At 53.2% G+C, this 13673-nt stretch overlaps 1 protein-coding gene across 1 annotated transcript in view; it reads right to left on the bottom strand.

The window, feature by feature from the left end:
- Positions 1–13673, bottom strand: part of pdgfrb (platelet-derived growth factor receptor, beta polypeptide) — a 46136-nt gene that overhangs the window by 16506 nt on the left and 15957 nt on the right. Inside the window, exons 4-12 of the mRNA XM_055642838.1 lie at positions 13291–13557; positions 11350–11477; positions 9126–9282; positions 7668–7854; positions 5824–5939; positions 4814–4937; positions 3901–4112; positions 2984–3078; positions 799–931 (exon numbers count right to left, since the gene is read on the bottom strand). Coding sequence (XP_055498813.1) covers positions 799–931; positions 2984–3078; positions 3901–4112; positions 4814–4937; positions 5824–5939; positions 7668–7854; positions 9126–9282; positions 11350–11477; positions 13291–13557 — 1419 coding nt within the window. The remainder of the gene's footprint in view (positions 1–798; positions 932–2983; positions 3079–3900; positions 4113–4813; positions 4938–5823; positions 5940–7667; positions 7855–9125; positions 9283–11349; positions 11478–13290; positions 13558–13673) is intronic.

Below are 13673 nucleotides of genomic sequence, written 5' to 3'. Positions count from 1 at the left end.
GATCGGAGGGATTGCTTGTCCATCTCAATGCTTTGTCAATTTCCTATGTTATTCATAAGTCATAGGAGCAGAATCAGGCCATTCAGCCCATCAAGTCTACTCTGCCATTCAATCATGGTTGGTCTATCTTTCTCTCTCAACTCTCTTCTCCTGCCTTCTCCCCATAATCCATGACACCCGTACTAATCAAGAACCTGTCAATTGACTTGACTCTGTGGCAATGAATTCCTCAGATTCACCACCCTATGGCTAAAGAATTTCCTCCTCATCTCCTTCCTATTCCGAGGCTGTGCCCTCTGGTCCTAGACTCTCTCACTCAGTGGAAATACCTTCTCTACATCCACTCTATCCAGGCCTTTCACTATTCGGTAAGTTTCAATGAGGTCCTTCCCATCCTTCTAAACTCCAGCCAGTAGAGGCCCAGAGCCGTCAAACGCTCAATTTCAATGCCTGTTCAATGTCCACGGCCTCCGCAGTGTTACTGACAGCCCGTGTTCTTAAAGAGACAGTCCGCTGCATGCAAAATACATTCTACAAAGAGGTGCGTAATGATGATATGCTGAAGAAGGGTCCCGACCCAAAAATGTCACCTGCCTTATTTCTCCAGAGATGCTGCCTGACCCGCTGAGTTACTCCAGCGCTCTACGCCTATCTTTGGTATAAACCAGCATCTGCAGTTTCTTGTTTCTACATAACGAGAGTTTACTGTATCTCAGTACAGGTGAAGCCAATACTGGTAACCAACCACCCCTTGCAAAGGCCCCCCTCCCGCAGTGCTGTAACATTGCAGCAGCTCACCCAAGGAGAGCTGGTTTCGAGGAAACTCCCAGTTTGAATCGTACGGCAACTGTGTGGGGTCAACGTAGATGTATTCATGGCCATCGGAGCTGATAGATTCAATCACCTTCCAGCGGATCTCATAGCGAGGTTTCTGTGGAACAAAATCCAGTAGGTAGTGTTTAGTTTCCTTTAGCTTCGAGATGAAGCACGGAAACAGGCCCCTACAGCCCACCGGGTCTCTGCTGGCCAGCGATCACTCCGTACACTTGCACTATCCTACACATGAGGGACAAACCTGCACATCTTTCGAGTGTGGGAGGAAACCGGGGCAGCTGGAGAAAATCTATACGGAACCAAGGAGAACGTGCAAACTCCATACAGACAGCACAAATAGTCAGGATCGAACCCGGGTCTCTGGTGCTGTAAGGCAACAACTCTACAGCTGCGCCACTGTGCCATCCATAAGTTGGTTTAAATTAGTCGAGGCCTGACATGTGTGTGACACCTGTCCCCCAGTGAAGGTCAGTGTGAGCGGGACACTGGACAAAGTCACATGTTCATGTTATAGGAGCAGTATTAGGTCATTTAGCCCATCAAGTCTACTCCGCCATTCAATCATAGCTGATCTATCTGTTCCTCTCAACCCCATTCTCCTGCCTTCTCCCCATAACCCCTTACACCCGTACTAATCAAGAATATCTTCTGGATTCTAGACTCTCCCACTAGTGGAAATATCCTCTCCACATCCACTCTATCCAGGCTTTTCACTATTTGGCAAGTTTTCGATCATCCTTCTAAACTCCAGCGAGTTCAAGCCCAGTGCCGTCAAACGCTCATCATAAGTTAACCCAATCATTCCTGGGATAATTCTCATATCTCATAACACGGCACGGTGGCGCAGCGGTAGAGATGTTGCCTTCCAGCGTCAGAAACCCAGGTTCAATCCTGACTACGGCTGCTGTCTGTATGGAGTTTGTACGTTCTCCTTGTGACCGTGTGGGTTTTCTCCGGATTCTCTAGTTTTCTCCCAGACTCCAAAGACGTACAGGTTTGTCGATTAATTGGCTTCGGTAAATATTGTAAATTGTCCCAAGTGTGTGAGATGGTGCTTGTGTACGGGGTGAACGCTGGTCGGCGAAAACTCGGTGGGCCGATGGGCCTATTTCAGTGCTGTATCTCTAAACTAAATCTCAGTAAGTCTCGGCCCCTTTAAGTTTTAGGGAATAAATAACATGTTTCCATGACCATAATGAATGTGGTCGGGGGCAGACAGGATTAAAAACTGCTGTGACTGTTTATGAAAAGTTTAGCAGCTGGCATAATAAACTTTTTTGGTTGTAATTGTGACTCAGCGGAAAAATAACTAAATTCTCGCTACTGTTGAGTTTTCCCCTGGTGTTTCCTGACAGTTATTTTCATATTTACAGGCGAAGAAATAAGCACAGGGTGTGTCAGCACTGGGGGAGAGAGGAAGATAGAGGACAAGGGGATCTGGGGACACAGTAGGGTCAGGGAGAGAGGGGCGGAGAGTTGGGAGAGGGGCAGGAATTGGGAGTGAGGGGCCGCGGGGGGAGGGGGGGGAGAGGGAGGGTGGTGGAGTGAGGGGGTTGAGGGGGGGGGGAGGGGGGGGGGGGGGGAGAGAGGGGATGAAGGAGGGCTAAAGGGTACGAAAGAGGGGAGGAAGAGGGGGACGAGGGGGGGAAAAGATGAGATGAAGGGAGGGAAAGAGGGGACAAAGGGGGGAAAGATGGGACAAAGGGGGGAAAGAGGGGGACAAAGGGGGGGGGGGGGAGAAGGGGGGGGGAGAGGGGGGCGGAGAGAAGGGGCGGGGGAGGGGGGGAGAGAGGGGGCGGGAAGAATGGGTGGGAGAGAGGGAGGGGGGAGGAGAGGGGGCGGGGGAGAGGGGACGGAGGGGAGAAGAAGAGGGGGGGGGAGAAGGGGGGGAGAAGGGAGCGGGGGAGAGGGGGCAGGAGGAGAAGGGGCGGGGGGAAGGGGGAGAGAGGGGGTGGGGGGGGAGAGGGGGCGGGAAGGAAGAGCGGTGGGAGAGGGGACGTGAGGGAGAGGGGACATGAGGGAGGATGGGATGGGGTAGAGAAAGAAGGGAGGAAAAAAGGGGTGAGAGGAGATGGGGGAAGGACAGCAAGTGTGCATTAAAGGGAATGGGCTGCGATGAGTTGGTCTCTCAGTGTCTCCAGTCTCTTACCTTTCTCCACACGACCATCACCAACACCAACGAGATGATAATGATAACCAGAAACACCAGGATGGTTGCCACGGTGACCAGCTGGGAGTGTAGGCCTGTACGCGGGAAGATGGAGGAGTGAGTGACTTTGCCTCTCATCAGAGCTTCCTTAAACATTCCCACATCTGCATCAAGCTAAGATACGCCCCCAATTTTGAAGAAAAACCTACATTAATGTAGCACTTTCCTTGACCATGTTGGACAGGTACACATATGGGAAAGTTGGGATTATTGTACGGCATGGACAAGTCGGGCCGAAGGGCCCGTTCCTGTGCTGTGCGACTCTCTGACTCTGACATCAACACCTTTCATAGAGTCTTTACACTTTTGATGTACAGCGCGGAAACAGGCCCTTCGGCCCATCGAGTCTGCGCCGACCAGTGATCCTTGTACACTAGCACTATCCTACACACTAAGGACAATTTACAATTTTACCGAAGCCAATTAACCTACAAACCCGGACGTCTTTGGGGTGTGGGAGGAAACCGGAGCACCCGGAGAAAACCCACGTGGTCACAGGGAGAACATGCAAACTCTGTACAGACAGCACCCATAGTCAGGATCGAACCTGTGGCTCTGGTGCCGTAAGGCAGCTACTCTACTAAAGAAATTCCTTCTCATCTCCTTTCGAAAGGTACGTCCTTTTACTCTGAGCCTGCGCCCTCTGGTCCAAGATACTCCCACTAGTGGAAACATCCTCTCCACATCCACTCTATCCAGGCTTTTCACTATTCGATAAGTTTCAATGAGGTTCCCCCCTCATACATCTACACTACAGGCCCTGTGCTGTGAAATGCTCATCTCCCACCGGGCGGCTCAGCCCTCCCGGGCCCCCCCGGCCCCCCCCCTGCCCCACCCTGCCCCACCCACGCACCCACCGTTGTTGACCAGTTTGATCTCGCGGTTAGCCTTGCCGATGCCATTACTGGTGGAGCAGCGCATGGCATTGATGTCCCCTCCGCTCTCCTGGGTCACAACACTCTGCACCCGGTAGATCTGGTTGGGTTGGACTTCAAGGACCCTCCTCTTCACCCAGATCCCACTGGCGTTGACTCTCAGCGGCGACCACATCTCCTCGTTGCTGTTGCACCTGGAAATAACCCGCAAATTGGGTTTAGTTTAGACAGACACACGGTGCTGGAGTAACTCAGCGGGTCAGGCAGCGTCTCTGGAGAACAGGAATAGGTGATGTTTCGGGTCGAGCCTTCTCAGACTGAGAGTCAGGGAATAGGGAAACTAGAGGTTGAGACATATAAGATAGTTAAGGGTTTGGACACACTAGAGGTAGGAAACGTGTTCCCGATGTTGGGGGAGTCCAGAACCAGGGCCACAGTTTAAGAATAAGGGGTAAGCCATTTAAAACAATTTTTCTCACAGAGAGTGGTGAGTCTGTGGAATTCTCTGCCTCAGAGGGCGGTGGAGGCTGGTTCTCTGGATGCTTTCAAGGAAGAGCTAGATAAGGCTCTTAAAGATAGCGGAGTCAGGGGATATGGGGAGAAGGCAGGAACGGGGTACTGATTGGGGATGATCAGCCATGATCACATTGTATGGTGGTGCTGACTCGAAGGGCCGAATGGCCTACTCCTGCACCTGTTGTCCATTGTCCATGTCCCTCTGGCATGCGCCACTGGCCGCCTGTATCCAAGATCAGCACTCTGTAGATGGGGCAGCGCTCAGTATGGTTTGTTTGTAAACCAGCATCTGCAGTTCCTTGTTTCTACAGGGATCGTGTGACACTACCTCACCCTGTGGGTCGGAGCCGCACAACCCACGCCTATTCCACGCATTTACCTCTTGAGGTTCTGGCAGGTGTACCAGCTGATCTCTGGCATTGGAGAGCCCTCAGTAACACAGGTTACAGTCTGGTGACCAGTGGCTTCCAGATAGTCTTTGAGATCCACGATCCTCGCTGGCACTGTGCAACAGATGAAAGAGTCGCTCATTTAGCTGGCCACATCACACCTCGATACAACCTTAGTTACTTTAGTTTAGTTTAGGTTTTGACCGGTAGGCTCGTTCTACACAACTTAGGGGACAATTTACAGAAGCCAGTCAACCTACAAATCTGCACGCCTTTGCAATGTGGGAGGAAATGGAACACCATGCAGTCACAGGGGGAACATACAAACTCCACACAGAGAGCACCCGTAATCAGGATTGAACCCAGGACTCTGGCGCTGTGAGGCAGCAACAACTGTTTGGTTTAGTACAGTTTATGGTTACGTGTAATGAGGTACAGTGAAAAGCTTTTAGTTTCGTGTCATCCAGTCAGAGGAAAGACTATACATGATTACAATCGAGCCGCCCACAGTGTACAGATACAGGGTAAAGGGAATCATTTTTAGTCCAGGAGAGTCCAATTAAAGACAGTCCGTGTGTCTCCAATGAGGTAGATGGGAGGTCAGGACTGCTCTCTAGTTGGTGATAGTTGCCTGCTAACAGCTGGGAAGAAACTGTCCCTGAATCTGGAAGTATGCATTTTCACACTTCTGTATCTCTTGCTGGATGGGAGAGGGGAGAAGAGGGAGTGACCGGGGTGAGAGTGGTCCTTGATTATGCTGGTGGCCTTGCTGAGGCAGCGTGAAGTGTAGATGGAGTCAACGGAAGGGAGGTTGGTTTGTGCGATGGTCTGGGCTGCGTCTACAACTCTCTACAACTCCATGCAGTCTTGGATGGAGCTGTTCCCAAACCATGCCGTGATGCATCCCGATATGAAGCTTATGGTATACATGGTCAATGACACGCAGCCAACGTTGTGCGGTCATCGTTCTCTGCGCTGAGAGGAGCTGAACGCTGCTCACCGTTAACACTTAGAGTGAAGGTGAAATCTGCCTTTGCATCTTCATTCCACACCTCAATACTATAGTTCCCAAAGTCCTCCGCCTTCACCCGGATCAGATTGAGTACGCACTGGTACCTGGAGGGGGCACAGAGACACAGTCACAGAGAGGGAGAGAGGGGGGAACAGGGGGGGAGACAGAGGGGGAGGGATAGACAGAGGGAGACGGATGGAAACAGGGGAGACCAATGGAGACAGAGGGAGACAGGAAGCAGAGGGGAAGAGAGGAAGGGGGAGAGTGAGAGAGAGAGAGAGAGAGAGAGAGAGAGATTGTGAGACAGAGAGGAAGGGAGGGAGGCAGAGGCGGAGAGAGGGAGGCACAGAGGGAGTCACACACGAGCTCAGGTAACATTCTGGTGAACATAGACCAGTACAGCACAGGAACAGGTCCTTCGCCCCACAATGTCTGTGTTGAACATGATGCCAAGACTAATTTTTATCTGCCTGCTAGTAATCCATATCCATCCATTATCTGCATATCCATCCTGGTGAATCTCTTCTACTTCCTTTCCAACTTTATGGCCCTGTTTCCTGTAGCTGGATGCCAAAGCCTTCTTCACCACCCTATCCACCTGACTCGCCATTTTCAGTGCACCGTACACCCCAGAACCCCCAGATCTCCCTGCTCTACACCATTCTCCAGGTCTCTATCATTCACTGTATAAGACCTGGCCTAGTTTGACATCCTAAAGTGCAACACCTCACACTAGACAGAGTTAAATTCCTGTTTCCATCCATTGGCCCACCTTCCCAACAGATCTAGATCTTGTTGTAGAGAGACATAAAATACTGGCATAACTCAGGCAGCATCTCTGGAGAAAAGGAATAGGTGACGTTTCAAGCCAGTACCTTTCTTCAGACTGCTGTCTGGTCTAAAGCAGTCTGAAGAAAGGTTCTGACCCAAGATGTCACCCATTTCCTTTTTTCCAGAGATGCTGTCTGACTTGCTGAGTTACTCCAGTATATTGTATCTATCTCTGGTGTATATCAGCATCTGCAGTTTCTTCCTACACACAGATCCTGTTGTAAACAGTTATCCATCCTCCCTGGCCACTAGAACCAACTATTTTAAACTTTCCATATTCTATCAATCAAGACAGTCTTGCTAGAGCATTCAAGGCAATATTGTTCTGGTTGTTCTATCTTAACTAACTAAACCAATCTCAACCAAATCAAACCAAACCAATCTCAACCAAGTCAATCTCAACCAAATCAAACTAAATCAGACTAATTTAAACCAAACCATACCAAACCAAGCTTCATTTTGCATGCAGTCCAGCCCCTGTTCCTCCAGAGAATCAGCCCATGTGGGAATGAGGGCCACGATGTCCCACCCAAAGGCTGGTGTTGCTGGGTTAGTGCCAGGGGGCAGAGTCTGCCTTTGCCAGGGGCAGGGCCCAGTTGCCGGGGGCATGGCCCGGTTGCCGGGGTCAGGGCCCGGTTGCCGGGGGCAGGGCCCGGTTGCCGGGGGCAGGGCCCAGTTGCCGGGGGCATGGCCCAGTTGCCGGGGTCAGGGCTCATTTGTCGGGGGCAGGGCCCGGTTGCCGGGGGCAGGGCTCGGTTGTCGGGGGCAGGGCCCGGTTGCCGGGGTCAGGGCCCGGTTGCCGGGGGCAGGGCCCGGTTGCCGGGGTCAGGGCCCGGATGCCGGGGTCAGGGCCCGGTTGCCGGGGTCAGGGCCCAAATGCCGGGGTCAGGGCCTGGATGCCGGGGTCAGGGCCCGGTTGCAGGGGGCAGGGACCGGTCATGCCAGGCATTGGGACCTGGTCTTCCCCACACTGAGTGGACAGAGGAGGGCCCATCACCCACCTGTTCTCCCCCAGGGTCTTATTGCTGAATGTCACTTGGTTGGTCCTCTCGTTGAAGGCCACGTTGTTCTTCAGCCACCGCACGTTGGGGGCCGGGTAGGCCGAGATGTTAGCCATCAACATCTTCACCTCCGACAGGTCTGCGACCACTGGTGACAGGTCGGTGCTCAGCTCCACAAAACCTTTGGCTGCAGAGAGAGAGGGGAAGAAAATCACTGTAACACCACTATACTGGGCCGGGCTCAACACAACTCCTCTCCCATCATATCTCGCTTGGACATCTTACACCCAGTGGTATGAACATTGAATTCTCTAACCCTTCCATCCCCTCTATCTCCGTCCCACCCCCACCCAAGTCGTTGTGCTAATTTCATTGTCATCCTGCTGAGTTTCACTGTTTGTATCACCTTCTCCACAGCCAACAATCGACCATTGTGGGCTCCATCTTTCCTTGATCATCATTGCTGGCTTTGATTTGTTCTTTTGCATGCCTTTCATTCATTTGTTCTTTGTACCTTTTAATATCTCTAGTTTCCCTCCTCCCCGACGCTCAGCCTGAAAAAGGGTCTCGACCCAGAACGTCACCTATTCCTTTTTCCCCAGAGATGCTGCTTGACCAGCTGAGCTACTCCAGCTTTTTCTGTCTATCTTCGATGCAAACCGGCATCTGCAGTTCCTTCCTACACTTACTCTCCCCATTCACTCCACACTGTCACAGAGTCGCACAGCACGGAAACAGACCCTTCGGCCCAACCCTCTCCCATCAAGCAAGAGGTACAGATTCAGGGACGTTTCCTCTCAGCTGTTAGCAGGCAACTGAACCATCCTATCACCAACTAGAGATTGGTCCTGACCTACCATCTACCTTATTGGAGACCCTCAGACTATCTTTAATCGGACATTACTGGACTTTATCCTGCACTAAACATTATTCCCATTTGACCCATCAAGTCTACTCCACCACTCAATCATGGCTGATCTATCTTTCCCTCTCAAATCCATTCTCCCCATAATGCTCGACACCTTTGCTAATCAAGAATCTGTCAATCTCTGCTTTAAAAATACCATGACGGCTTCCACAGCTGTCTGTAGCAATTAATGCCACAGATTCACCACCCTCTGACTCAAGAAATTCCTCCTCATCTCCTTTCTAAAGGTACGTCCTTTTAATCTGAGGCTGTGCTCTCTGATCCTCGACTCTCCCACTAGTGGAAACATCCTCTCCACTTCAACTCTATCCATTATTCGGTAAGTTTCAATGAGGCTCCCCATCGTCCTTTTAGGAATTGCAGTCTGAGGAAGGGTCCCGACCTGAAATGCCACCTCTCCACGTTCTCCAGAGATGCTACCTGACCCGCTGAGTTACTGCAGCATTCTGTGCGTATCTGATGTCTAATCTACAAACTCTGCAGGAAACCCGTCGACTCAACGCCCGGTTCAAACTGCCGAGATGACTTGCCCAGGACGGTGATGTGTAGAGATTTGTCCTCAGAATGCTGGGGAAAGTATCCGAGGACACTGCAGTTGTACCAGCCCGTGTCTTTCAGCAGGGCCTTCTCCAGCTCCAGGGTCGAGTTCACCTCCTCACCACCATCCGACACCCAAATAGTAGCTCCCTGTGCAAACAGCATTGAGTTTAGTTTATTGTCACGTGTACCGAGGTACAGTGAAAAGCTTTTTGTTGCGTGCTATCCAGTCAGAAAAAAGACTATACAGGATTACAATCGAGCCGCCCACAGTGTACAGATACAGAATAAAGGGAATAACGTTTAGATCAAGTCCAGTAAAGTAGATTAAAGATAGTCCGAGGGTCTTCAATTAGGTAATGGGAGGTCAGGACCGCTCTCTAATTGGTGATTGGATAGTGCAGTTGCCTGATACCAGCTGGGAAGAAACTGTCCCTGAATCTGGAGGTATGTGTTTTCACACTTCTGTACATCTTGCCCGATGGGAGAGGGAAGAAGTGGGAGTGGCCGGGGTGAGAATGAGACAAAACTTCAGAGATACAGCATGGAAACAGGCCCTTCGGCCCACTGATTCTGCACGATCAGCAATCACCCCGAACACTAGCACCGTCCTACACACTAGTGACAATTTCCAATTTTTACGGAAGCCAATGAACTTTGGAGTGTGAAAGGATACTGGCGCACCCGGGGAACACCCACACGGTCCCAGGGAGAAGGTACCAACGCTATACAGACAGCACTGGCTCTGGCGGTGTTAAGGGCCTGTCCCACTTGGACAACGTAATCCACGAGTTTAGAAGACCATAGATGAGTTGAAATAAATGTCAAGGTTGTGTTGACTCTCCGAAGTAAAAGACCTCCTACGACCTCCTACGACTATGTCTACGACCTCCTACGACTATGTCTACGACCTCCTACGACTATGTCTACGACCTCCTACGACTATGTCTACGACCTCCTACGACCCCCCTCGACGTCAGTCTTCCACACCTAAGACCAACTACGACTAGCTACGAGTTGGCTCGTAAATGAGAATAATAATAATAATAATAATTTTATTTATAGAGCACTTTAAAAACAAACATAGCTGCAACAAAGTGCTGTACATCACTAATCATTGACAAAAAAGTTAATACACACCAAAAATAACAATCAAAAGAAATAGTAGGAAAAGACATGTAAAATAAAGAAACATCAAAAACACCACAAACAGAAGCAAAGCCTCAGGCATGGTCAAAAGCCAGGGAGTACAAATGTGTTTTAACACTGGATTTGAAGATGGACTGTGAGGGGGCCTGTCTGATGTGCAACGGCAGGGTGTTCCAGAGTGCCGGAGCAGCAACAGAGAAGGCTCTATCCCCTCTGAGCCTCCGACTAGACCTCGGTACCTCCAGGAGCAGCTGACCAGCTGACCTGAGGGAGGAGTGTATGGGTGGAGCAGCTCAGAGAGGTAAGGCGGGGCAAGCCCATTCAGCGATTTAAAAACAAATAACAGTATCTTAAAATGAACTCGAAAATGCACCAGGAGCCAGTGTAGGGAGGCCAGAATTGGCGATATGTGCTTCCTCTTTCGAGTCCCTGTTAAAAGGCGAGCAGCAGCATTCTGAACCAACTGGAGACGAGCCAGTGAAGAACGAGCAACACCAAAATAGAGCGCGTTACAGTAATCAAGCCTAGATGTAATAAAGGCATGGATTACTGTCTCAAAATGCTGCCGCTCGAGAATGGGCTTTACCTTCGCCATCTTCCTTAGCTGAAAGAAGCTGGACTTAACCACCGCGCATATTTGGCGATCTAATTTAAAGTCACTGAAAATTATGTCATGTTTGCATTTTTTTTCTCGGGCCAGTTACCGACCTACGACCCACCTATGACCTACCTAAGAGTAAAAAGTATCCATTTTATCCATGCCGACCTTTTTTTTACTAATGGACATTTTTTATCAGGCTGGATAAAACGCCGCGACCTACTTGAAGAAGAGTTACGAAGACCTCCTACGACCTCGTGGCGACCATGCTGCGAGTATGAGTTAAGGGCAAACTCGGCAGAGGTCGCCAATTAGATTGTGAAAGTGGGCGAGGGGCTCTAGTCAGCAACTCTACCTCTGCGCTACTGTGCCTAACCCTACCCCTGACCCACAGAGCTGCTCCAGCACGTTGAGTTTGGGCCAAGGCTCACTGGTGTTTACGCGTTTCTGCACCTTCTGCACACACACACCTCACTCCTGGGGAAAGTCCAGTTGAATTCCAGCAGCTCAACGTTGGCAGAACAGGTGATGCTAATGGCCTCCCCCCTCTTCACCACCGTCCTCGGCGCCCGGAGCCGCACCACGAGGTTCTCAGGAGCTGCAGCGTAGAAATAACATGGTGACATCTTGCTCATCGTTAGAGCGAGGCAGGCCCAACGCAAAGGCACCGCAGAGAGTGATGGACCCAGCCCACCCATCATGAGGAGGGAGGGAGGGAGGAAGAGGGAGGGAGAGAGAGAGGGCGAGGGAAAGAGCAAATGGGGAAAGAGTGGGGGGAGGGAGAGGCGGAGAAGGGAGAGAGGAGCAAAAGGGGGAGGAATGAGGGATGGAGAAGAGGAAGTGAGGGGGGGAGAAGGGAGGAGGGAAGGAGAGGATGGCAAAGGGGGGGAGGGGTGAAAGAGGGGGGAGGGAAAAGGAGGGAGAGGGGGAGGAGAAGGAGGAGAGAGGGGAGGGAAGGAGAGGGGGAAGGGACAGAGGAGAGGAAGGAGAGGGGGAGGGGAAAAGAGCGAGGGGGAGGGAAGGAGAGGGGGGGAGGAGAGAGGGGGGAGGGAGGGAGGGAGAGAGAGGAGAGGAGGAAGAGGGGAGGAGAGGGGAGGGAAGGAGCGGGGAGGGAAGGAGAGGGGGGAGGGAAGGAGAGGGAGGGAGGAGGAAGAGGAAGGAAGAGGAGGAGGGGAGAGAGAGGGAGGGAAGGGAGGAGCGGGGGGAAGGAGAGGGGGGAGGGAAGGAGAGGGGGAAGGAAGAGGGAGAGGGGGGGAAGGAAGGAGAGCGGGAGGGAGGGAGAGGAGGGGGGGGAAGGAGAACGAGCGGGAGGAGAGAGGGGAGGGAAGGAGAGGGGGAGGGAAGGAGAGGGGGGGAGGAAAAGGAGGAGAGGGGAGGGAAGGAGGAGAGGGGAGGGAGGAGGAGGGGGAGGGAAGGAGAGGGGAGGGAAGGAGAGGGGAGGGAAGGGGAGGGGAGGGAAGGAGAGGGGAGGGAAGGAAGGAGGGGGGAGGAAGGAGGGGGGGGAAGGAGAGGGGAGGAAGGGAAGAGGGGGGGAGGAGGAGGGGGGGGAGGAGGCGGGGAGGGAAGGAGAGGGGGGAGGGGGAGGAGAGGGGAGGGAAGGAGAGGGGAGGGAAGGGAGCGGGGAGGGGGAAGGAGGAGGGGGGGGGAAGGGAGGGGGGAGGGAAGAGGGGGGGAGGAAGGGGGAGGGAAGGAGAGGGGGGGGAGGGAAGGAGAGGGGGGGGAGGGAAGAGGGGGGAGAGGGAAGGAGAGGAGAAAAGGAGGGAGGGGAGGGGAGGGAAGGAGGGGAGGGAAGGAGGGAGGGGAGGGGAAGGAGAGGGGGGAGGGAGGAGGAGAGGGGGGAGGGAAGGGAGGGAAGGAGAGGGGGAGGGGGGGAGAGGGGAAGGAAGGAGAGAGTGGAGGGAAGGAGAGGGGAGGGGGAGGGGGAGGGGAAGGAGAGGGGAAGGAGAGGGGGGAGGGAGAGGGGGGAGGGAGGAAAGGAGAGGAGGGGAGGGAGGAGAGGGGAGGGGAGGGGGAGGGAAGGAGAGGGGAGGGAAGGAGAGGGGGGGAGGGAAGGAGAGAGGGGAGGGAAGGGGGAGGGAAGGAGAGGGGAGGGAAGGAGAGGGAGGGGAGGGAAGGAGAGGGGGGGGAGGGAGAGGGGAGGGAAGGGAAGGAGAGAGGGGAGGGGGAGAGAGGGAAGGGAGGGGGAGGGGAAAGAGAGGGGAGGGAAGGAGAGGGGGGGGAGGGAAGGAGAGAGGGGAGGGAAGGAGAGGGGAAGGAAGGAGGAGAGTGGAGGGAAGGAGAGGGGAGGGAAGGGGGGGGGAAGGAGGAGAGGGGGGAGGGAAGGAGAGGGGAGGGAAGGAGAGAGGGGAGGGAAGGAGGCGGGGGAACAGTGAGGGTCATGCTGTGGACCTTTGTGGAGGGGGTGTTATCACCTGAAAACATTTGCACGAAGTATTCCTCAGACTCCTGCTCCTCTCCGTGAAGGCTGGCCTTGCACCAGTACGTGCCGTCCTTGAACTTGCCGGTGAAGCCTCGCTTGTTGTCGTAGGGGGTGTCCACCAGGCTCTCTGTCTCTCCATGGTAGAGTGAGACGTGGATGTCGGGGTTGGTCACCAAGCAGGGCACCGTGATGTGTGCAGAGTTCTCGCCCATGATCACCATCTCCTGCTGGGTCTGGGGACGGAACCACTCCTCGGGATCTGTCAGAGAGAAGCGTGCCCCTGGTTTAGCTTCCCTCTCGCAGAGCGCACTCTAGTTTGGTTCAGAGATGCAGCACAGAGACAGGTCCTTCAGCCCGCCGAGCCGCTATTACCGC

Source organism: Leucoraja erinacea, chromosome 11 (assembly GCF_028641065.1).
Source record: "Leucoraja erinacea ecotype New England chromosome 11, Leri_hhj_1, whole genome shotgun sequence".
Lineage (NCBI taxonomy): Eukaryota > Metazoa > Chordata > Chondrichthyes > Rajiformes > Rajidae > Leucoraja > Leucoraja erinaceus.
This window is presented reverse-complemented; position numbering and strand designations above follow the sequence as displayed.